The sequence below is a fragment of the Liolophura sinensis genome, chromosome 9 (genome assembly GCF_032854445.1).
Source record: "Liolophura sinensis isolate JHLJ2023 chromosome 9, CUHK_Ljap_v2, whole genome shotgun sequence".
Lineage (NCBI taxonomy): Eukaryota > Metazoa > Mollusca > Polyplacophora > Chitonida > Chitonidae > Liolophura > Liolophura sinensis.
The window spans coordinates 21,669,834-21,694,716 of NC_088303.1; the positions used below are offsets into that span (position 1 = coordinate 21,669,834).

Below are 24,883 nucleotides of genomic sequence, written 5' to 3' on the forward strand. Positions count from 1 at the left end.
AGTGTCTATCACAAGCTGTCTCTCTTGGTCTTAATTCTTGATGGCGACGAAAGTATTCATTTAAGTATATGGCCTAGTGCTCAAAGGGATTTCAACCTCTTTATATATAAATACGCATACCGGTTTGGGACGATTGCATATGAACTACATGTTGACCCGAAGACTTAGTGTAAAGCTTGTATGCCCTCTCTGTCTTGTCTGGCTTCTGTAATTATCAAAAGGAAAAGACAATTCACATGCACTCAAAACAGAAGTAAAAAAGAAGTACAAAGTTCAGATGTGGCTTCGTATAGCTGGAAATGCTTTCCATTTATTTGCATTCTTGTTACACTATCCTAATGCTACTGTATATAATATACACACTGGCCCATACATGTGACACTATATATACAAATATTTGCTAACATGATGAAGGGGTAGAACAAAAATCAGAGGCAAATATGAAGAAGGGAAGAAGTCTTTAGTGATATTCCTTGATTATTCCCGGACTTGTTGATATATCATAATGCCCTATTAAACGGTAGCGTATGCATAGCAACACCAACAGCTGTAGCGTATGCATAGCAACACCAACAGCTGTAGCGTATGCATAGCAACACCAACAGTTGTAACGTATGGATAGCAACACCAACAGTTGTAACATGTGCATAGCAACGCCAACAGTTGTAACCTTTGCATAGCAACGCCAACATTTGTCACCTCTTCATAGTAACGCCAACATTTGTAACCTCTTCACAGCAACACCACAGTTGTAACCTATGCATAGCGTAACAAACAATCTGAAACTTTTGCAAAAGTCAAAATGGATCCATGTCATGCATGGAAATCGATCGCTGATTCTATGCTGTGGTAGTACAATTTCACCCAAGTTACAGTATGCAGCTTCAAAATGACTTGTAAATAAGACTTGGACTTGGCATGGCAACGTCCTGAGTCTTAACCTTTGGCAAGGACAACAAACTAAACATCTGACAACATACAGACCGTATATTTGGTAATGCCCACAAGCAGAAGGTTTGGCAATTTCCAGAGATTTTATGACTGTCTAACGGAAAAATCTAGAGAACGGTTGGCAGCATTCGGAAAATAAGACCTTTCGTGCTATGTCTACGGAAGACAACATTGACGGTGTCTAACAAACACTCTGTAATGTACAAAGCGCATCCAGGAATTTTGTGGCCACTGGAAGTATCAAAACCATGTCCGAATGATTATACATAAACATTATGATAACTAGAAGGAAGCCGATACTATGCATGATGTTGTGAGCAATATGCTTGTGCGAATCAACCTTGGTGAATAAAAAAAAAAATACTCAAGACTGAAAATAAAGAATGTCTAACAATGATTGGAATCATACATTGACCATCACACCCTGTCTCAGAAAGTGTCTAGTTATGCATCTAATGGGAGTGTACTGACGTGTCTTGCATAGCAAAAGAAATACGCCAAAGGGACGAGAAGTTCGAATTGTCGCGGAAAGGCAAGAATAACATTTGGTGATGGATTATACGGACATGTATTTAAAGTTTAACAAAGACACAACATGCACACATTTTTTCGCTATACTTAAGAAAATAAAATGGAAAATCATTGAATGCAATACAGTCCGTCTTTACGTATCTAAATCAGATATATTCTTAAACATTGCAATACGATGACCTGGTAATTATGGTGACATTAAGATATGTCAAGATATGCGTTATTAATTAGTCTGTATCCACACACGTCAAAATATATACATAGGTATAACTGAACTTAATAACACTACCAAAGTATTATTAACAACATATATGTACCGGCGGGACTACATGTACATGAGCATATCAATCAATTCAATTCTTTTCTTCTTTGTTTCAATAAAAAATAGAAAAATTTACAAAGCACACTGACACAAACAAGGAGAACAAAATGAATAATTAACTACTGTGGTTTACATAAGCCAATGCACAATATTTATGTTTGAGCAAAATAAAAACCCTGCAAAGAATTTAAAGATTTTTTAAAACCAATAATAAAATTGTCATTATGGATTAGCGACCCTAACTCTAACTGATGTTATGGTAGAAGGATTTACTCTCTGTACTTGTACCTGCATTTCCTGATACGAAAACTACCACTCTACCAGCAGAAGTAAAAGCAAATTCCAAATAGCTACAGAAAACATCATAATAAAATTTATGTCAAATTGTCACAGTTTGAGAGCCCATAGATCGAAAACGGCAAAACATCGTAAAAGCAGAATTTTCACGTCCTTCGACAAACAGTTGACAGTTTACAGGTTATCAGTATAACCTGTTCTTCTTCATATCTCTCACGTTTTAATATACTTGCAGCGGGTTTCCTAATGCCAGATGGCATTGGCTATAAAATCGTATATCATTGCAGCATATGAATATGTTTTAAACAATGAAATAATACACTTATATAAGGAAAAACTTTGACTGATATAAAACACTTTTCCCTAAATATATGAAATAAAATTAATATCAACACAATTTCTTTTGTTGGCATAAATAAAGTTACATATTTCTAATATAAAAGTTTAAGATCATATTGTGTTTGTGTACAGTTTTTCTTCTACGGCGTATAATCAATGCCTTGAGACCATAAGAAAGAGCTCAATGCATCCCTTTAGAAGGCACTTATAAAAAAAAATTGGCAGTAAACAAGGCCGTTACATCCAGTAACCATGGAATACCAGTCATTGAGGTTATTTCACAGTTAGAATCCTTATCATCTTTTGTCGTAGATTTGTTTGCAAGTCTGTTTCAGATCAAAAAGTTGATTAAGTTGAGACAACGCAACACCATGCAAATGGCCATGCCTGGACACCATTAGACCCGTTAAAATAAGGCACTCCAGAATTTGAATTCATGATGAATGTCATCCCATTGAAACTGATGGTAAGCCTAGTCAGAATACACAGGTCTAGTCCATCCCAATCAAGCTGATCAAGCCTGGTCCCAAGTATGACACAGATGTAAACCTGTCTCCGACACTTTCGAAGGAAGTTGTCTTCACCACCATATAACAATAATTGCCACGTCACACCTGGTTAATGGCATGCCATTTTATTTTGCGACAACTGTGGTGGTAGTTTTGCCAATACTGCGTGGCACTTGTTCATCACATCGTCATTATGCATAGCATCGGCATTTACGACACTTATTTGAGTGTCTTCTGCAGGCTTTGCTCCAGCTCACACGGCAGTGACATTCGATGACACTACATCCGGTGCCTCTAAGCCCGCGTTCATCTCATCAGCATGGGGTGGGGGTGGTGGAGGCGTACGGTGGGGAGGAATAGGTGGAGGCGGGGGCAAGTCTTCAATCGACCTACAAATAGACTCAAAATTATTAAAACCGAGTGGTATAAGGCCATTTAATAGCAGACCGTGAAAGAAAAAAGAAATGTCTTTAAAAAACGATTGTAAACTATTCGGAAAGAGCCGATGTGGCCTATATGAATGGTATTGAATGTAGTTTCACAAACTGACGTTGGTTTATTTGACCCAAAATGCCAATTTAAAACTGCCGGTTTTCTGTCAAAACGCATGTATTTTGTATTTTGTCTAAATTTAATTGAACCAGTTTCATCTTTACCCAACGGTACAGACAGTGCATTAAAGTATAAACACAAAATCTTACTTGGTCATTTCATCTCTCTCTGGAGCCAAATCCTGTTCGTTATAAGACATCTCCACACCATTGCTGAGCCTTTCATCTGCAAGTGGACTGCCTTTAACCTCCGGCGGTACTGCCACAGGAGATAGCCTGTGTCAACAGAAAACAGTTTCCATATTAAACAGACGGTATTCTGAAACAGGAAATTGATTATTATAGTCTGATTATCGCAAAGACCACAAAACACAGTTACATTTTTATAACTATTTATGCCAAAAGTATCCATTCAAACATGTGTTTCCTTTCCTACCACCTGCATTCTTTTCAGCTTGACTGTTGTTAAAACTGATATAGTACTTTGCTCTTGACCTAATCACGAAGTGATTTTTAAAGCTTGTTATAATCATCCAAACTGCATTCGTATTAACTGTGTCATATAGATAATCCAAAACGATGATGTCTCGATCATTGTGACCTGTCAGTTTTTGATAAAGAACTCACCTCTCAACTGGTGGCTCCTCCCCTTCCGGACTGATCATTGGTGGAGTGGTATCAAAAGGTTCCTCGATATCCTGAGACTCTAGCTCTACAGTGTCCACGGATTTATCTTCCAGCTCTACGTTAGCGCCATTTACAATGCTTTCCTTGACAATCATCTCCTGAGGTTCCAGTTCATCAAAAACAGGGACGTGTTGCTGTGGGCTGACATCTAGCTCAATATGCTCGCCATGAGATGAAGTGGGGGGTGGTGAAGGCTCCTTCTGAGGACTTGTCTCTGGGGTAATCTCTCCAACAGGACGTGTTTCCACGGGATCCTCGTTTACCTCCTTATCTTCTTGTAGCCCATGGTCATGATGGGGTGCAGGGGGAGGTGGCGGTGGCAAGATGGGTTTTACGGGCTCGCTTTCTTCTGCTGGTGTTTCTTTGTTCTCCTCCACAATTTCGTCTGTAGTATTTACGTTTGGCTGAACCTCCTCGGGATTGTTGTGTGTCTCAGCCTCAGCCAATCCCATGGGTTCGTTCTTGCTATCTTCGTTTGTCGCAGCCGCTGCTTCGTCCGCATTACGTTCAGTGTTATTAATGTCAACCGTTGTCAAAGTGTCTTCGCAATGGCTAATTCTACCGTTGGGACCAGGTGGAACACTTTCAGGTTTTTCCTTAATTTCGATCCCTTCACCTTCCCCCTCTTCCAATTTTTTCTCTGAAATTTGGACAGTCTTCTTTCGCCGGATGCGTGGCAAGCACAAGACTAGTATAAAAGCATAGATCAGTATCAGACAAAAGGCACCTAAGATTGCAATAGTCGCTATGGCCGTTGGGCCAAATCCAGAACAGGCATAAATCGCATCGTCAAAAATCATGGAACCGTTATGAGCGGTACTTTCCGAAGCATTTCTCAGATCCACCCTTTCCGCAGTAACCTTGTTTTCAATGGCCACCGGAGAGTTACTGTCTCTTTTCCTTCGTTGGTTGATTGGGACAGCTGCAAAGTCTGGTATGACATTGACAACACCAGTGCGCGCATTCTGGATGGATTCATTTATAATCTCAGTTCGTATATTTTCTTCTAGATTAACGTCACTCTCTTCTAAATCTGTGTCAACGCTCTCAAGGAGGGATCTGCTTGAGTTAGCGTCCGAGCCAGTGTCCACCACCTCCCTAGACTGTATCTCGGTTAATTCGGTAGATACTGTGGCTGTTGTAGCGAAAGAAATCTCAAGCTGTGGGATTTCCGTAGCTGACTCTTCTGCTGATGTTTCCAATACAGACGTATCGTCTGATAACATGGGTGATGGAGATTCATCGGGTGTCCTTTCGCGTGTGTCAAATATTGACGAATTTTGCAAGGATAAATCCGTTGGGGAAGTTTCGGAGGGTGATGGATTTGGTAAAGTAGCTACAGGCAACGGCTCCTCAGACGCCAGGCCTTCAGCAGCTGTTGCCAAATTACCAAACGGCGTAACGTCAATTTCTGTGTTGCTCTGTGTAGGATTTCTTGTGGAATCTTGCGAAGGAAGACCGTCCCGTGGCTCTGCCGATGACGTGGCTTCAGATGATCCCGATGTGAAAGAATCCGAAGAAGTTGACGAACCCACGAGGATTCGATCAGCAACAGCTAAAGCCTGTGTAGCTGTTGTTACTTCAGAAGTTGTTGTTGTCGAGGATGTGAAAGTTGGTGATTGTGCTGAAGTGGAGGGCGTCGAGGAACTTGTTGAGGTTGTCGTGGACATTGTAGTCGTTGGCGCAGGGGTCGTCGTTGTCGTCGTAGTTGTAGTTGTTGGGCCTGGTGTAACTGTGGTTGCTGGGTAGCGAGCTGAAGAAAAGAAAAGCTAATGAAAGTCTATTAGCACAACTGAGTTTACCATGGGTGGACTAAGAGACACAACAACACAAGAAATAAAGCTAATAAGTGTCGCAAATACCTATGTTTATAACGCAAAATTAGCTGCAAGCTTCTGCTTTCCTTCTCTTGAATATATCCTTTTCACCTCCATTCTACATGACAATTAAAGAAAATTTAACCCTTACGCTTTATTTTTAAGTACGTTGTACGTATTATCCAGTTTCCAGCGAAGTATCCTTTGCATAGATAGTTTCCCTCATGTTTTGGTTGCAGATTTCCAATCTCCAACCGAAGAAAGCCAAGCCAATATCTTGCTCCATTGCTAGAAAACAAAACAGAGTGCAAAACATAAGCCGAATTATTTCGACTACCAAGTAACAGAATATTCCTTGAATACTTATGACTCAATATACACCTTTACGTAAATTCGAAAATCCTTACAATCGACCATTATTTTTACAGTATAGTTACAAACAACCGAGAAGACGAAGTTATTCTAAAACAAATTTCCGCTGATCAAACGTACGTGTTTTTGCCTTGAATAAAGAAGATATTCTAAAAACCACACACCAAATACTGGAGCCATATAACGTTTCTTGCAGAATGAAAGTACCTTGGCCCTTGTAGGCCTAGATGCTTAATTGATTCTGTCGTAAGTCCAATATTCTTTGACCAATGAGGAACACTGATGTTCCTCCAACGTCCCAAGGTTTCCTCCAACCTCAAAACTTTATCATCATCATATAAATGAAATATTTTGAATAAAATAAAATGGAGTAAAAACACCAAGCAAATAAATAAACAAATAAACGTACCTATACCTCCGAGAAGCAGGCTGCACTTCCGGTACTCGTCTTCCGGCATTATCCTCCCAGTGTAATGATCGGGTTAATTCTCTACAGTTTGCCTTGCAGTTTAGGAACAAAGTTTCGCCCTCGTTCATTTCCAGCATTGTGGATGGCAGAATAACTAACTCACAGAGGGGCCTGTACTCAGGGACTGGACCAATCACAGAACCGATCTGTTCCCATGGTGGAACTATTAAAAAGAATAACGACACAAGTCGAAACAAATGAGCAAACAGAATCATTTAGGGATAACATGATAACTGAAACAAATGGAAGGTGACGGAAAGTTCATTTACAATCAACTGTACCCCAGCGCTGACAGACTGCTTTGGGATTTCTATTGCCTTTCCGAGCACTTCTGTCGAAGCAACTCTCCACATGTAAGCTAACTTTTAAATGTCATGACATCAAACGAACTAAAAACAATCTGTTAGTTTTAACAAAAAGTATGTTGCTTGAGTGATATTATAATGTATTCTGTTATTGTTACAGATTATTCTGTTAGATATAACACATATATTCTGTTAATTCAACATGAAGATTGGATTAAACTAACAGGATATTATGCTGAATATAACACAGTATTATGTTATAATAAGAGAATACGTTCTAGCACCACTCAGACAACAGACTTTTTGTTAAAATTAACAGATTAATTTAATTTTTTTAACAGATTTATTAATTTTAAACTTACAAAAGCTACAAAGGCTAAAGCCTGTTATTTAAAATGGAGAGGTGGAAGCTGGGGCATTTTACCATCACACATCATTCATACTTGACTAAGTTTAGTAATTATTGACCAACTCTGCAGAGGTTAGGAATGCATATCTTCATTTTAAAAATCTGTTGGACCCTTGGTAATCAGTAATGTTTTCAACAAATTTGATTCTTGATTACAAAAATAATTAGCCAACGATATGTCATCTAGGCCAGTGTCAGCAATATAATATCTCGGCCAGGGACCCGTTTTAATGTCTCTATTGTGCCCATTACAAATGACGTCTTACACACTGTTTCAGCATAACAAGTTATAGAAGAATTTCAAGTTTCATGCCTTTACCTCCGTTTGCGACAAAACGTGCTGAATTCAATGCATGTAGATAGCATCACCATTATAAATTACAGAACCTATCCGATTTTGAAAGCCAGTTCATCCTTTTTAGACACAGTTATGATTGCTTTACTCCTGTTCTAGACTTCAACTTAGCTACATGTATTATTTTGAAAGCTCATATTTCCACAATGTTTGTATCAATGCGTTTTACTAGTCGTGCGTTAGCCTTTAAGTAACAACGCAGAGGTAATAAATACAAGTGGGTGTTTGTATGACGGAACGCTCAGTACATCCAAATTACCAAGTGTACGGAAGGACACATGGACTAAAATGCCACAAAACTATGTGTGTGGTCAACACCAAATAATACATCTTAATCTACGGAGCCCGTAACAAATGAATGTTAGACATATGTCATATGTACATGGGAGAAAAGTGCTTTTTCAGGGCGAGATCCGCTTTCCATTTGTTGGCTTACTGCATTCCAGTTTGCACATTATTGGACGGTGCGGTCACGTGCCAAACCTTGACCTTTGACCCACTGAATCGTACATATACCAGGACAGCTATATCATTTTCCAGTGGAAAAGACATAGTTTAGGAATTTCGCAGGGAAAAAAACAGCATTTCCAGCTGAAGCAATACGACTGTTGAGTACCATTTCCTGTTCACATTAACCTAAGTGACACGAATCTAGCTTTCGTTTGTTACTATAAGGCACTAGAGACTCCAGTAGTTTGAAAAAAGACATAGAGAAGAAAACTCCTGCTTTCCTCCATAACGTCTGTCTTGCGAAAGAGCAAATCATGGTTGGAGACAAATTACAGCGATGCGTATTTGCATACGAGGCCAAAAAAATCGCGTTAAGGTGAATAATAGGTTACCAATTTTCGTCGCTTGTTTTACAATTAAGTCAACGACTTTCATTAATGTTAATTTTATAACATTGTATCTGTTTTAGCTAATTATTTGAACTAATCAGTAAAAGCACAACCTAAGTAGATTGAACAATCAAACGGTTTTAAAATCGCATTCATCAGCAAGCCAATTAGTTAAGACTTTTATAATTTTTTAGATTGGCAAAACAAGTTCGTTGCCATGCTGAACACCTCTTACTGAGCCAGAACAACAATATTTTAAAAAATACCGATGCAACAAAATGTTTAGTGCATTGCTGTTTCATGTATACATAGTTCAATCAATAAAAATTGTGTTGAGAGCTATAGCCTCAGTATTTACAATCAGTTCGATCAAATAGTGCCCGTAAATAATGACTTAGCAACCATGGTCAGGAACTTAATAAATATAGGATATTGCACAGTGAAGATTGAAAATCATAAATATTTCGAGTGAGAGGCGAAAATGATAACCCACGAGAGGTGAAGCGTCGAGTAGGTTGTCATTTGCACTTTTCACAAGAACAATATTTATGATATTCAACCTTTACTATACAACATTCTGTTTATTATTTATAGTTTGACAATATCATGATTTTGTCTGTTTGCACAAGCTTAAGCAATGTTTTTACCTGTAGGCCTTCACAGGTTGCGTGACGTAAGAAATGTTAAGGTTTACTGAACTTATATTATGACGTCATTCTGTTAACCTCGGATTGGAACGTCACAAAACAAAATATTCGTTTGTGACGTCATGGCGTCGGAGCGTGTAATAAAAGTGATATCTAATTAGCCAGTGAGATATCACTTTTATCGGTGAAGGAAATCTTGACATTTCATAATAAAACACTATATCCGGTTGGACATGGGGCTGTCCTTCATGCTCATAAATTCACATTCAAACCCTACGCTGTTGGTGCGAACTTCATGTAACAGACGTTTTCACTGACTCCGGCTGCTGTGTTTTCATCCAGTTTGAGTTAGTCAAGCAGTTTGTAAAGCTATAAGCTGGTACTAGAGGTTTTGCAAATAACCAGCTCATGCATGTTGTTTCCAGAATGTATACACATGAATATATAATAACACTTAAGAACAACGATAATAAGTGAATGTATACTGGCATGGTGCCAATATTAACAACTAAAGATTATATCCGAGTACCAAAGAACCGCTGCCGAAGCCCCTATAGAGATTCAGCTGTCATCTGATAAGCTAGCCACGCTTGGGCGTTTCAGGAAGATCATATGAAGTAGTTCTCATGTAATGCTCTCACATCAATGACGAATCAATCTTACACAGGCTGCGTCAGCGATTCTCCACATGCCAGTGGTGAACCTATCATTACACTGTAGCTCATACTCCATGAAATCTTTTCTGAAAGGGACACTATAGTTCCGCTTTTGTTTTGCCTGTAACATTTTCCGTTCAAGGCACGGTTGTATACACCTCGCATTTACACTAAATCATCTTAACATATAATCTACTCTTCTGCCTTCGTTGAGATGGTGACCCTAACATTGTACATTCCGGCCATGTTATCGCCCAACTCAAAGCAATCCCAGTGACGAGTCGTGTTAATGATTAATCATTGAACTTTTAAATCGCACCATCCTGCATTTGATTGGCCAGGTCCTGCTTGCATAGATCGCTTATCCAATTAGTTGGACGCTGTGTTTTTTCTGTTACCGTACATTTCTGTCGCTCTACAGAATGCGCATGCAAAGACTTTCTGAGGTTTTCACCTACAAAACAAAAATTACCTATACCTGTAAAAGTTTTAGGGTTTGAAAATTACTATCACCTAAAACATGTAACAAAATGGCCACTAAAACAGCTTATGCTAGGCACAGGGATAGAAAAAAATGACCAAGATAACGCGTTGATCTAGGGAACAAATGTGCAAAAAACACTCCAAACATTTTTCCAGGTCATCCTGGAAATTTATTTTATCAGCGGAATAAGCGCCCATAGAGGAGCCTTAATGGGTTAGTGCCAGGAGTACCCCATTATCAAGAGTAAACATCCAGACTCTCTGTTCAATAAAACCCCTACAAACCATGCTAGATGAGTGGTGATAACCACTCATGACCTCGTATGCCTGAAGCTAAAAACACCTTACCGACTGTACACATGGGACGTAATGGTAGCAATTACTATACAGGTTGTGTTCGTCCATCAGAGCTTCATGTACATATATGCACGACTTGACCAGCCTTTCGTAGGTAAACGTGCGAGAAATGCAGAAATTACAGAGGAATTCTAATAAAGTCTAACAAAGTAAAACCAAATGCACAAAATGTTCGAATAAAAATGTAGTGTTTTACTTTCAGACAAATTCCATAGTACCCGAATGTCAAAAAACGTACGGAAGTGAATCATCAAAACAAGAGCATCCCAATAGTAAACCTGAATAAAAATTTATTCCACAAACGTTATAAGCTGAAAGCTGACATGCTATAGATGAACTTTTCGGGGTTGTCATCAAAAGAGCATTGTCATTTCGATCTTGACCAGGAAAAATTATCGTCAAAATCTGGACACGATATTTCAAATAATGAACCCGAAGGACATGGTCTTATTCAGTCCAGTAATGAATTTAAACATCGTTGAGAGTAGCACACTGACATTTCAGTAATGAGCCACTAGTGTTCATATTTATTCATTGCATTCATGAAGTTAAGCATGGTGAAAACCATAACACTGCATGTCATTTCAGTAATGAAAGAAAAGTGTTTACGTTTATTGTAATAATGAACTAAGTTTACGTTTATTGTAATAATGAACTTAAAGTTGTTTTACACTTGGAGAACACTGACGTTTCGGTAATGATCGAAACGTGTTCGTGTTAATTCCAGTTATAAATCTGAACGTTCTTTGAAAGCAGAACTGTCATATGAGTAATGGGCGAAAAAGGTTCAAGTTTACTACAACAATGAACTGCCATTTCGGTAATGAGTTCGTGTTTATTAAAAGGACAAATCTGAACATTGTTTGAAAACAGAGCACTGTTATTTCGGTAATGAGAAAACTTGTTCGTGCTAATCACAAGGACAAATTTGAACGTGTGTTGACAGGAGAACACTGTGATTTAGGTAGTGAACAAAAAGTGCTCAAGTTTGTTCCAATCATAAACTTAACCACTGTTGAAAGCAAAACACTGTCAATTCGGTAATGGCCGAAAGAGTTCATGTTTAAATGTTCTTTGAAAGCAAAACCCTGTCATTTCGGTAATCCTGTTAGTTCAATAAAGGACTAATTTGAACGTTTGTTGAAAGCAGAAGGCTGTAAATTTAGTAATGAACAATAAGTGTTCAAGTTTAATCCAGCTATGAACTTAACAACTGCTGAATTTGCCCAGCGATGGGCAAAATGTATTAGTATTAATTCCAAGAACAAATTGGAACGTTTTTGAAAGCAGAACTATCATTCCGGTAATCGTGTTCATTCCAACGACAAATCGGAAAGTTCTTTGGAAGCAGAACATTGCCATATCAGTAATGACCAAAAAGTGCTCACTTTCATTCCACTGATGAGGTAAACCACTGTTAAATGGAGAACACTGCGATCTCGGTGACGGGCGAAACGAGTTAGTGTTCAGGACAAGAACAAATTTGGACGTTCGCTGGAAGCAGAATCCTGATATCATGGTTGGATCATGGTTGCCTCATAAGATCCTATCTTATTCTATTATGAGATCCACTGATCGCCCAGGTTCAATGACATGTAAACAGCGCGTATACAGGTAGTGAGTTGATGCTGGCAAGGTGCCGCTTGTACTACGTGTAATGAGGGACTTCAGCGTAATCGCCTTTGACAGCTTTGAGTGCAGATGAACGCAAGTGTGCGTACTTAACGGATATCTTTTACTCGTATTACACAGCTACTAGTATATCTAACTATCTGCCGTGTAGAGGCTCTGTACGATGTGCACTTATCGACGTGCCCTACAACACTACAACACCTACATGTATATCTTTCAAAGTAGTCAGCACTGGATATTGCTCCTGGCTCTGTCTTACAGTGCCCAGATGATCTCAGTTACTATAAGACAACATGTTCTGTAGAAATAAGTCGTTTATATGGTTTCAAGTTCTCAGGTACCATGTAAGAGAACATATCCTGTAGAAAAGAAATTGTTTACATGGTTTCAAGTTCGCAGCTCCTCTATTACAACATTCCTGTTGAAATAAGTCGGTAATATTGTTTCAAGTTCTCAGTTCCTGTGAGACAACATATCCTGTAGAAATAAGCCGTTAACATGGTTTCAAGTTTTACAATTGTCTTTGTGAGCAGGGACCTGAGTCACAAAAAGGATACACAGCAAGAAAACACTTACGATCATTGCAATGCTGCGAATACCAGGCCACGGGATCACGACGCGATCTTAGACTTAAATCATAATTTCAAATGACTTTAAAATTGTTGTTTCCTATATTATAAGGTCAATATTTTGCTTGGCAATGTAAATTCTGGGTAAGCTATTGTACAACAAATTTCAGCTAAAATAACGGAAAGGAACACACCAAATTTAATAAATGAAGTTTTGACTTTTGTCTAAGATGGCTTCGTGATTCCGAGGCTGGGATATATTTATGCATTTAGACTTGCACGTATGCACATATGTATACCAGTGTAAGGACAGAGTTAGCACGAAACAACGCGCATTGTAGAAACGTTAAAGTGGAATGAAGGACGCGGTTTGTAGTATATCTGCATGATATAAAACATTGTCCAGTAGTTAAACAAATTTGCATCCATTCCATTATCATTTAGAATCACTTGAATGGTGTCAGCTGACACGATCTAGATATATGACTTTCCTTTACACCAAATTTCAGCTAAAATAACGGAAGGGAACATCATGAATTGCATGATTGAAGTTTTGATTTAAGTCTACGATCGCTTCGTGATCCCGATCTCATATTCTGATATATACAGGCCAAATCCAACCGTTATCATTTCAGGGTTGACCAGTAAACCGATGATAATATATCAGTTACCAAATATCAAATAAACCGGCATCCCAATGATTATCACGAATTTTTTGGTCGCTTTTAGTTTCACGGCGTCATTCAAGCAAAAGTATGTTGGGAGTTGTTGTGATTGCTGACATAGACTGCCCACTTATTCAGTCTGTTTCACGAATAATAGGTCGCAGTCTCTCTTCAGTCATACTGGAAAACGGTCTGATTGCTGATAAAGGAAGGTCGCCATTCCAAGGACAATACAGGTCTTAATTTTAAAGCTATCTGAATAGCATCCGGAAACTTAACTTCCGTCAGTTGTGAGGATACGAGCTACAAAGAAATGATTGGCTTATTTGTGACGAACGAAAGACCGGAAGTGCGACGAATGGGCCACTTGACCATCTCAAGCTTGATGAACTTTGACATTATCTTTTTTACTTCAGTGATTTCAAGACAAATACAACGTGGAACTTCGAGGTTGTAACTAACGTGGACTAGTGCTATACTATCACATGTAGTTGACCCACTAACCTATTTGTAGCCGTGCATCCGAATCGGTATCACTTAGAAACTAGGTCAAAGCAGGAGAAAGTGCACTGAACACAAGTACTTCAAAACTTGAGCGAAAGCCTAGGTGTTTCTTATGCAACTGTTGCCTCACAATGACAATAGGTAACATTTACTACTTAAACAAGCCGTTCCCACGCAGTGTAAAAGGCACACCATCCTCCGTTATTAAGCGGTAGAGCATGAGCACCACCTTTAGAACAACTATGCAGAAGCTGTGACGTATTACAGAAAAGAACAAAACTGAATCCAGGTAGACACCTGATGAAGAAATACTGATTAGACAGGTATTAACAATAATTATTAACCTGGTATACGTGTGAAGAAAATCAGACAGCAGAAATTAGATAGTCTTCATGTTTGAGGCAATCCGTCACACAATCTTGCTGACGCACAAAAAAGTTTTGATGACAAAAACAGACTTCTGTTTTGGTAAATACCATCAAAAAAGCACACGAAGGCGCCGCATATATCGCATATATGATTTTTTAGATAGGGTATATAACAATGTGACATGTGGTTCTGTTGACAACGAGAATGAATAATCACGCTGTGGCCCTCTCGTGGTTATATAGCATTATAATGAGGCTGCCATATTGTGTAAAATTAACTTGATGTTAAATAAGACGTAAACACGTCTTAAATTAATTCCACATTGTCGTAAGTATTTTCACTTTAATCGGCTTTACTCGTAATCTACACTCGCATATAAAGAGGAATATCATCCAAGATTCCATGCTGTTTAGGTGTTATCAAACTTTGCTAACCCCGGGGCAAGCATTTGTTGCTCGTTTTTGTCAATGACCAACGAAGACTTTCTCCCTCTTCAAGGAGGTGCCAAATATATATTCAAAACCATTGAAAGATGAAGACTCATTCCCGTCATATATACGTCTTTTCTAAGGGCTACTGTCCTTATCCAGAATCACTGACAAATGAAGACTATCTTTGAAAGAGGTACATTTGTCAAACTTACGCAAAATCGTTGACAAACGAAGACTGTCTTTGGAAGAGCTACATGTGTCAAACTTACTCAAAATCCTTGACAAATGAAGATTGTCACTTGAAAGAGATACATGTATCAGTCTTATTCAAAATCACTGACAAACGATGACAGTTTCCCTCCAAAGTCAATGAAAAAAATAATGCTCATGATGACGTCAATGGGTATGAGAACTTTTACCCACTGGGCGCTGTTTTTTGTCCTTCAACTTGCTTCAAGCCAACGTCAGAGGAGTCATGGGTGGCGACACTTTTTGTTTCTTTCTGTAAATTTCTGTGTGAGTTTAATGAGAATCAGTGGCCAAGGCGGAAATCTTACGTAAGATCATACCCGGAGACAAAGACACATACGGCGTTCCTTGTAGTCACATCTGCTTTTACTTTGGGAAAGTTTACAGGGCAGGTCACCAGAGGAGCTTGCAGCGTAGAAGGACTACCACATCACCACCCCAACCCCCTATGCACACCAAGTTTGACGAAACATCGTATATTGGGCTCTAAACCTAAAGCGTACAAATTTTGGTGTGTTTTGGCGATATTAGGAAAAACATGAAGAAATTTCAATCCTATTTTCCACGTATAATCTATCCGGCGATACATTTGATACTTGTATATAATTCAGGTGAATATGTTGGTGAGATTTGTAAATCTTTTATTATACGGCATATCCATCCTGCTGTTAAAAAAACCCACAGCGTTAACTTGGATAGTCACAAAATAAACTTGGCTAAAGCCAATAAAAATATTTACCATGCCATAATATTAACTGAAAAGAGACAAAGGTACAGATGACCGTACACTGGAAAGAGTTTCGTTTTATGTTAGTTTGCAAATGGGTTTCCGAATACCGATTTGGAACGCTATTGCTGTTTGTTGGAGAAGAGAAAAGAGTACAGTGGTTTTTACACTTGGTGCAGTTGATTGATATATCGCTTTACGTCAGTTTAGAAATAAGGTTTTCCAATACCGATTTGGAACGTTATTGTGCTTTGTTGTATATATGGTCCTACACTGGTTTCGAAATGGATTACCGAATAATATTGTGAATACTGAAAGTTAGATTCCCACACACTAAAACAAAAACTGAACACCTCTTTTAAGCTATTCCTAAATAATTGTCAGTAAGCTTTTGGCATGCTCTAATCTCCGGACTCGTGACTAATTACTGTGTCTCCGATAATAGCTCACGGTTCGTGTACACAACAACCTCATACGTAATAAGGTCACAGAATGACGGTCATAAGGTCAAAACATCCGGGGATACTGGTATCAAGGCATCAGTAAGGGCAAGAATGTCAAGCCTAACACATTCACAATGCGGTTCTGTTTTCCTCAAAAACATTCTTCTTGTTCAGAAATATCCGGGATATTCTCCATGTCACACGTCTTGTGTTGTCTTAAAATCTTAAAATAATACCAACCTTTAATTTCAATTTCATGTTATCTTTAGAAATCGGAGAGAATGTATTTTTAAGAACCATTGTGGTTCTGTTTTCTGACCAATTGTGGTCATCCGCGGGCTAAGCTATGTATTAGCTAATTCAGTCATTTTTAATACCCCCACATGGTGACGTTTTTCCCAAGAAAATTCTCTATAATTCCTAACCGTGGCTGTACAGGCTTAATACCATGTATGGAATAATAATAATTCCCTACATGGTATTTAGCCTGTATAGTTTCATGCACTCAGAAAACTAATCTGTTAAGTTTAACATAATATTATGTTACTGCAACACTGTGTTGTGGACACCAGAATACCCTGTTACATCAGCAAAAACTGATTCTGTTGGAATACCAGACCAGGTTGGAAACATAATAGTTTGAAGCGATAACACAATCTATTCTACCATCATTCAGAAAAGATGGTATTCTGTCCGCTTAACAACCTAGTTTTCGTGTTGTGGTTTCGGAAGCATTTTTTAAAACTATAGTGTATTCTTGTGAATAACGCAATCTCCTTGTAAACGGGAGACACGAGTTCAGTCCGATTAAGTTTAAGGCTGACATCAAAATGGGCCGCCTTAATACATGTACTTCTTGGCTTGGCGATCAGAATCTGGCGACTGCCTACCGGTAGTACTACAGCCTTTCCGGTGTCAGTATTATAGTGTGACGTTGTGATATGTCTAAGGATCTGTCTAGGGGTAAAAACTATTCACCAAGTTCAAATACACCTCGCCCCCTATTACTGTTCCACAAAACCCAAATGCTTAAAGTTTTAATGCCCAATTAAATATTTGGTATACCCTTTTGTTTATATATTGGTGTTTTTGTGTTTTTGGGGGAAAATTAGAAATTCCATTAATTATCCCATATTAGTGAACACTGCCCAAATGGTCAGTTTCCTAGGTTTGCTTTCTCAAGTCTTTGCGTCTAACTTTACTCGTTTGGCATGGACTTAAGCAGGAAGCCAGATGGTCAAGCGACGGCCTGACTGACCGTTAGCAGATGTTGATAACAGCGGTCAGCGTCAGTTAGATCAGCCTCTGCCATGGGGCGAGTCATCACGGACACTTTGAACCGTCGGGAACAACTTGGCCAGAGTTGAGACATGAGCAAACTGCTTTTGAAGATATAAAAAAGTACCCGTACAACTGCCAAAAGACAAGGTTTCTAAAAAAAAATTTGTCAGTGTACGTCATTACATGTCAAAACATATGCGCCATGCTCTGATGTTCAAAGAGCTGTACGATAAATCCTAGAAACGCTAGCCGCCGTTGTAAAAGTACCAATCAAATAAATAAATTAATAAATCCAAGATAAGATACAGGGCCAAGTGTGGAGGCCAGAAGCTTGCAATTCATAACAATGTCATGGGATTTAAGGGAAAGTTTAAGAAATAAGCCATGCATGTTTTCAATGATCGAATGATCCTTCGTATCGAATCTGACATGCTGTCAACACCAATGTATCAATGTAAAACTGCAACATCCAACTGCTAATTCAATACAGTTTGAGAAAACCATATCATTGGTGAAATGAAGTATCCCCGCAAAGCTTTCATGGTCACACATAAACAGTTATTAAAATGTAACGAGAAATTCGTGTATCAAATTCAAATTCAGAGTAATTTGGACATCCAAGCTGAGCCACGTATTAAAGTAGTCTCACTGGTTAGCAGACGGCTTTGTGCGGGGACGTTAGATATTCCGTCTACTAGCTGAGGCTGATGGTTCCAATGGTTTACCACCAATTTAATCCTATCGACGGTCAAATTTATTACAATGGATTAGTTGTGGCGCAAGACCCCAACCCTAGAAAGTTACTGAAGCATATAAAAGTGAAAAGAAGCGTGAGTTCTACACATTTCTTAATTCATGACTTAAGATCATAAACACTTGCGCCGTTTATGATAAAATTGCTAGCTAAGAACAAATACAAATGGATCGAAGGATATGAATTCTGTACATTTCTGAATTCACAACTTAAGGTCTTAAACACGCTACATTTTATGAATATTTAACATAAAACTGCTAGCTATAAACAACCGTAGACAAAGATCTGTCATGAACGCCTTGCCCAAGCAGGGCTGATATCTTGGAGGCCAGTAGCCAGCTGTAGATCTACACAAATAGCCAACACGTCATCGCTACACAACTATTTCACATCAGTTAGGATACAGAGCTGGGGTTCCGCATAAACTTGTCTCCACCCACAAACTGCTTCCAACCCAGGGTGTTTGAAAGCAAACACTTAATTATCTCTGACAAGGAGATTTTCCAGCTGACATCTGGCAACCCCGTCAACATCAGACCCGTCTGCCCTACTACCGCATGTCAACCCCAGATTGCAGCGAACGCGTACAACCGCCAGGGCTGAGGGTGGGGGAGTTTGAGGAGGGTATGGAGATGTGGGTCTGGGGGTGCAGATCATGGTCCTGCCCATTCCCCTGGAGAAGCTACCCTTACCCTTCCTTAATATCACAATAATAACAATAAGGCACGACAAAATTACACCTTAACGATCTACTGTAATAGTATCAAATGATTTGTATACAAGGAAAAATCCGCACGTCAACTTACATATTCAATTGTGATCGAAGAAATATATCAAAATGCGAATTCCTAATATTAAACGGATTAAAAATTAAACAGTTTAAAGTTAAACATAAATTCTATGACTTTTCTCTATTTTGTTCTACCCAGGCACCCAAAGCAACCCGCAACCGCAACCCGTCACCCTCCCGATCCCTCCTGGCCCCAAATGCCAACCCCTCATTCTAGAACCATCCTGTCCCCCAGACTACTGACTTTCTCTTCCATTTCCCCCGAGTTTGTTCTCTGCTTAGGTCGTTATGGCCCTATAGCATCTCATAGCCAGCGCGTGACCTCTGAGGACGCTTCACATAGTCATGTTCACATTCGGGATGTGTTCGCCATCCCTGTCTCCCTGCCTCTATGTTAAACAACTTAACTGACAATATATATGTATATATATATAGTACCACTTATCGCTTCCATTGGTCGCCGTATTCAGTTGGTTTCCTCCCGTTTTTGACACGCACACTTCTAGGTTTACTGGGGTTAGAACGTCTAACACGGTCATTGTTTCATATAATAGTCTTAGAAGAAAACTCAATATCTTGTAAAGTATCTGTACTATGAAACAGGACAATAAAATCAGCTTTATTAATTAAGTTCTGGTCTATTTAAGATGTCAGCATTTACTCAGTTTGTTGCGTTTTACACTACATCATGTACCGCTGAGTCTTATAAAACACAACCAAAGAAAGCAGATAATGTTGCTCAGTTTCTTTCTCTTAAACTTATCACACTTACCGAAGTTGAAGTTCTGTGCCAGAGTAGGAGTTGATGCAAAAAACCAGGCGACACAAAGAAAGTATACTGCCATTTTCCGATGGAAGTGAAGTCAAACCGTAATTCTTAAAGTTCCATCCACAGTGGAGTGGCGTAATTCCAAAGTTTAGCTTTTTGTCGACAGAGTCATAACGATGCCGTTCGTGATTTACACATCTCCGCCGCGAACGCTTCCTTTGTTCTCACTCCAGCCGCAGTAGTTGAAAAACTGAAGCTGTCAGTCAGCAGATACTTGTAAAAGAAACCGTGCAGAGAGTCCGCAATGGTCCAGCATTCTAGCCGCGCGAGTTAAGGCGGGTTTACAATTTGAAGATAGTTGGAAAGTAGCGGTGAAACACGACCCTTCTAGCTTGTGACGCGGAGACCCAGTCAGACTAATGTCCGACTCCCAGCTTCTCACTTTCAGCATGAAGCACCAGCAGTTAAGATGTGGTAAGTTCGTGCACCAGTACACAGCCTGGCTAACTTTAATCTGAACTTCGTGGAAAGTTTGATGGTCTTTGTAACACGAGCCCACCCCAACAGTTTGGCTGGGGGGGGGGGGAAGGAATAAGATGGTGAAACTGGTGAAAGCGGCGAGAAAGAAAAAAAAAAGAGAGAGCGAGAAAGGATTTAGTGAGGAAGCTAGTGTGCGCGATAGGATAAACAGTGTGTCTGGGACGTACGTTGGGTAATAGTGACTTAAAAGAAAGCCTTTCATAGTAAAAGATCCTAGGGCATCCAAGCAGGGTGTTAAGCGGCGCAATACATGTACATCAAAACGTTTAAGCTCTCTTGTCAGAAGGCTAATTTGTCCCATTTGAGCAGAGTGTAGGCAAGGCTACCGTAATATCACTGGCTGTAAGAATACTGCTCATTCTCTTAATTCACTGTAAATACACATAGTGCACATCATCACAGCTGCGTAGTAATATGTAACAGGGGCCTCCGTGGCTCAGTCGGTTAGCGCGCTAGTGCAGCGTAAAGACCCAGGAGCCTCTCACCAATGCGGTCGCTGTGAGTTCAAGTCCAGCTCATGCTGGCTTCCTCTCCAGCCGTAAGTGGGAAGGTCTGCCAGCAACCTGCGGATGGTGGTGGGTTTCCAACGGGCTTGCCCGGTTTTCTCCCACCATAATGTTGGCCGCCGTCGTATAAGTGAAATATTCTTGAGTATGGCGTAAAACACCAATCAAATAAATAAATAAATAATATGTAATATATGTAATATGCTGTAAGAACACGAACTGCCCATCATCATAGTTGCGTGTAACATCACGTACTGCTCATCCTCACAGGTCAGTAGGGGCCTCCGTGGCTCAGTCGGTTAAAGCGCTAGCGCAGCGTAATGACCCAGGAGTCTCTCACCAATGCGGTCGCTGTGAGTTCAAGTCCAGCTCATGCTGGCTTCCTCTCCGGCCGTACGTGAGAAGGTCTGCCAGCAACCTGCGGATGGTCGTGGGTTTCCCCCGGGCTCTGCCCGGTTTCCACCCACCATAATGCTGGCCGCCGTCGTATAAGTGAAATATTCTTGAGTACGGCGTAAAACACCAATCAAAAAAAAAAAAAAAAAAAATCACAGGTCAGTATGACTACACATATGCTGCTCATTCCTTAGATCTCATTTTAACAACACATACTGTTCATCATAGTTCATTGCAACAACACGTATACCGCACTTACTTCTTATCATCACCGGTAAACTTGCGTTATAATACTCCCTGTGTACTCATCCTCACAGCCCAAAGTAACACAACATGCACGTACAACTTATCCTCACAGTTCACGATGTGACAACATGCACGTACAGTTCATTATTATAGCTCACAGTGACACAGTATGCACGTACAACTTATACTCATAGTTCACGGGGAAACAACATATACTTACACGTAGAGTTTATTGTCATAGTTCACGATGACACAACTTAAGTGACAATATCTAGGTGATACAACACACATGTAACGTTTATCCTCATAATTCACGGTGACACAACATAAACGTACAGCTTATCCTCATAGTTCACAGTGAAACAACATGTACGTACAGCTCATTCTCATTGCTAAAGGGTGAAACAGTATACACGTACAGCCCATCCTCATGACTAATGGTGAAACAGCACAGGCCTACACGTACAGCTTATCCTCATAGATAACGGTGAAACAACATACACGTACAGCCCATCTTCATAGTTCACGGTGACACAGCATAGGCCTACACATACAGCTTATCCCCAAAGTACAAGGGGAAAGAACATGCACGATCAGCTCATTCTTATAGTTCACGGTGAAACAACATGCACGAATAGTGCGTCCTCAAAATTGATGATGAAACAACATGCATAGTTCACTATGAAACAACACGCACGTAGGCCTACAGCTCACCCTCATAGATCACTATGAAATATAACGCACTACAGTTCATCCTCACAGTTAACTGTGAAACAACACGCACGTACAGCTCATCCGTATAGTTAACTATGAAACAAAACGCACGCACAGCGTATCCTCATAGTTCACCTTGAAGCAACACGCACGTACATCTTATCCTCATAGTTCACGTTGAAGCAACAGAAGCTCATCCTCATAAACATTTATAAACATGTACTGCTCATCATCATATCTCATTAACAATCTAAGCATCGAAGCAGAGATTCGTATACCAGTTGTCAACCATAATATAGACAGTTCAAGTTCAGTTATGCCAATACCAATTTCCAAAGCAACGTTCAACACAAACCCCCGAAGAAATAAATAGAGGATATTGCACAGTGAAGACGCGAGACGCGAAGCGTCGAGTGGGTTATCATTTCTAACTTTCACGAGAACAATATTTATGGTATTCAACCTTCACTGTGCAATATTCTATTTATTATTTATATCCCGCCATTTTCTCTACATGTATGTGAATCAGTTTATCTCTTGCGTCCGTAAAAAGTAAGGCGATGTGCCATCTTCGTCGTATTTGTGATTCTATTCATACGCCCTTGCAATTTCATTCACGTCCGCGCTCACAAAACCTTTTTACACTTTTAAACGCTGTCTGTAAGTAATTATACATTCTACAAAGGTGCTTACTCCAAATATCAACCACAAAATAAATAAAATTTTAGCATTCAAGTGTGGTACGTAGCATCAAGACTGGTCCAGAATTTGAAAGTTTTAGGTAGGATGTGACGTGGAAATTAAACATGGCGGAGTTGCAGCTGTCATAAGAATAATTCAAGAACAACCATACAACTTTTAATACTTTTAAATGCTTTAGGGCGGGGAATGCTGAATAACATGATCTCTGCAATATTTAAACGCACGACTAAGGATTAGGCTTACGCTGAGTTTTAAAAATTAAAACAGGTTTAAGAAATTGTGATAATAATTCTATCAATAACTGGATCTGAACTATTGATATTAACCTAAACCTGGCTGAATTAATATGGCGTCAGTCTAACTAAGTTTGTGTTCGGAGACCTTGAAATTATGATTGATTCGTATTCAATAGTAGTCTGAAATCATCCACCGATATTTGTTATCGAAATAAAGACAATTGGCTGTCGGTACGTGAGGAATAAATCCCTCGCAGGTTTTGTGGCATTTGAGTTTTGGCTTATTTTCACCAGTAGGCATAGGTCTACCATACAAATTTAACGTAGGGAAGTTTTCATATATTCATGTTTTAATGAATTCTTTTGACGGAAGACCGTTATCTGAGGCCATACTAGTTAATTTATGAAGTCAATATTTGCCGGTATAGTGTTTATTTATTCTCGTATAAAAGTTTAAACTTACATTTATCCGTTTCATGGACGAGAAATTTTTGTTGTGGTATCGGCGTTCCTACATATTTGGGATAATTTTTAAGTATTTTTCACCACTGTAGGCCTAGTAATAATAATGTAAAAATTACAAAATTCTATGTCATTGTCTTATCTGAAAATCCTTTGCCTTCTATTTTCGTTTCTGTTTCACACAGTAAAATGACATTTATTGTTGTCAGTTAAACCTCGAAATCAGAAGTTTGTGTTGCCGCCATTTTGTAGATTTATGGTAATTAGGGTGTCTGTAGAACCTAAACTTATGGACTTTTAGAAATCGGACCAGGATTTTCCCCACCACAGTTTGAAAAGGAATTTATCATTTAATACCCTTGTATGGAAATTGGTTATATGAGTAATATGGATAAAAATATGGACTTTTCAGGCATTGGCATTTAGATTTTGGCTTCAAAGGAAAGCCATTATTTTGGAGTTCTTGGTTGGGATCGTGATGACGTCATCAGGTCATCTGTTTTTACAAACTGTCAAAACTTGCCCTTCTGATCAATCAGAGTCTACTAATTTGGTTCACTGCTCCGCCCACACCATGTGGAAATCTATAAATATGTTGATTTTTCAGCGTCTGTAGACGGCCCTGGAATCTAAGAGGAGTAAAAGTTGACAATAGATCGAGACTATATACCAGAATATAACAACCATAATTTGAGACAAGTTTGAGACTTTATGTGCCATGTATTGTGTTTAATTGGGACTCTGTCTCATACGACACTCAACCGTTTGGTACTTGTGTCAACTACTGGTTTCTCCCTCGTCATAATAAATACTCATCATCTGATTCACTGACAATTTGTTGTTGGAGAACTTTCATTTCGTGTAAGAATCTCGAATCTCATGTACAAGTCATACAGGATAACAATCCGAGTTCAGGAAATGTTATGAAATCGAACCCAAATAGTAGCGACGTCTCAAAGTGCAGGGTAGATCCAGTCCCGAATGGTTTATTCATTTAACCAG

The 24,883-nt window shown here is 39.3% G+C and overlaps 1 protein-coding gene across 1 annotated transcript; it reads right to left on the reverse strand.

The window, feature by feature from the left end:
- Nucleotides 1–285: 285 nt before the first annotated feature.
- Nucleotides 286–20,544, reverse strand: LOC135475235 (uncharacterized). The gene is made up of 6 exons (XM_064755051.1): nucleotides 20,083–20,544; nucleotides 6,786–7,008; nucleotides 6,156–6,292; nucleotides 4,128–5,940; nucleotides 3,651–3,776; nucleotides 286–3,338 (listed from the first exon to the last, which is right to left on the reverse strand). Exons 1-6 carry the CDS (start codon nucleotides 20,153–20,155, stop codon nucleotides 3,203–3,205), a joined length of 2,508 nt encoding a protein of 835 aa, XP_064611121.1. The 5' UTR covers nucleotides 20,156–20,544; the 3' UTR covers nucleotides 286–3,202.
- Between the last annotated feature and the right edge of the window lie 4,339 nt (nucleotides 20,545–24,883).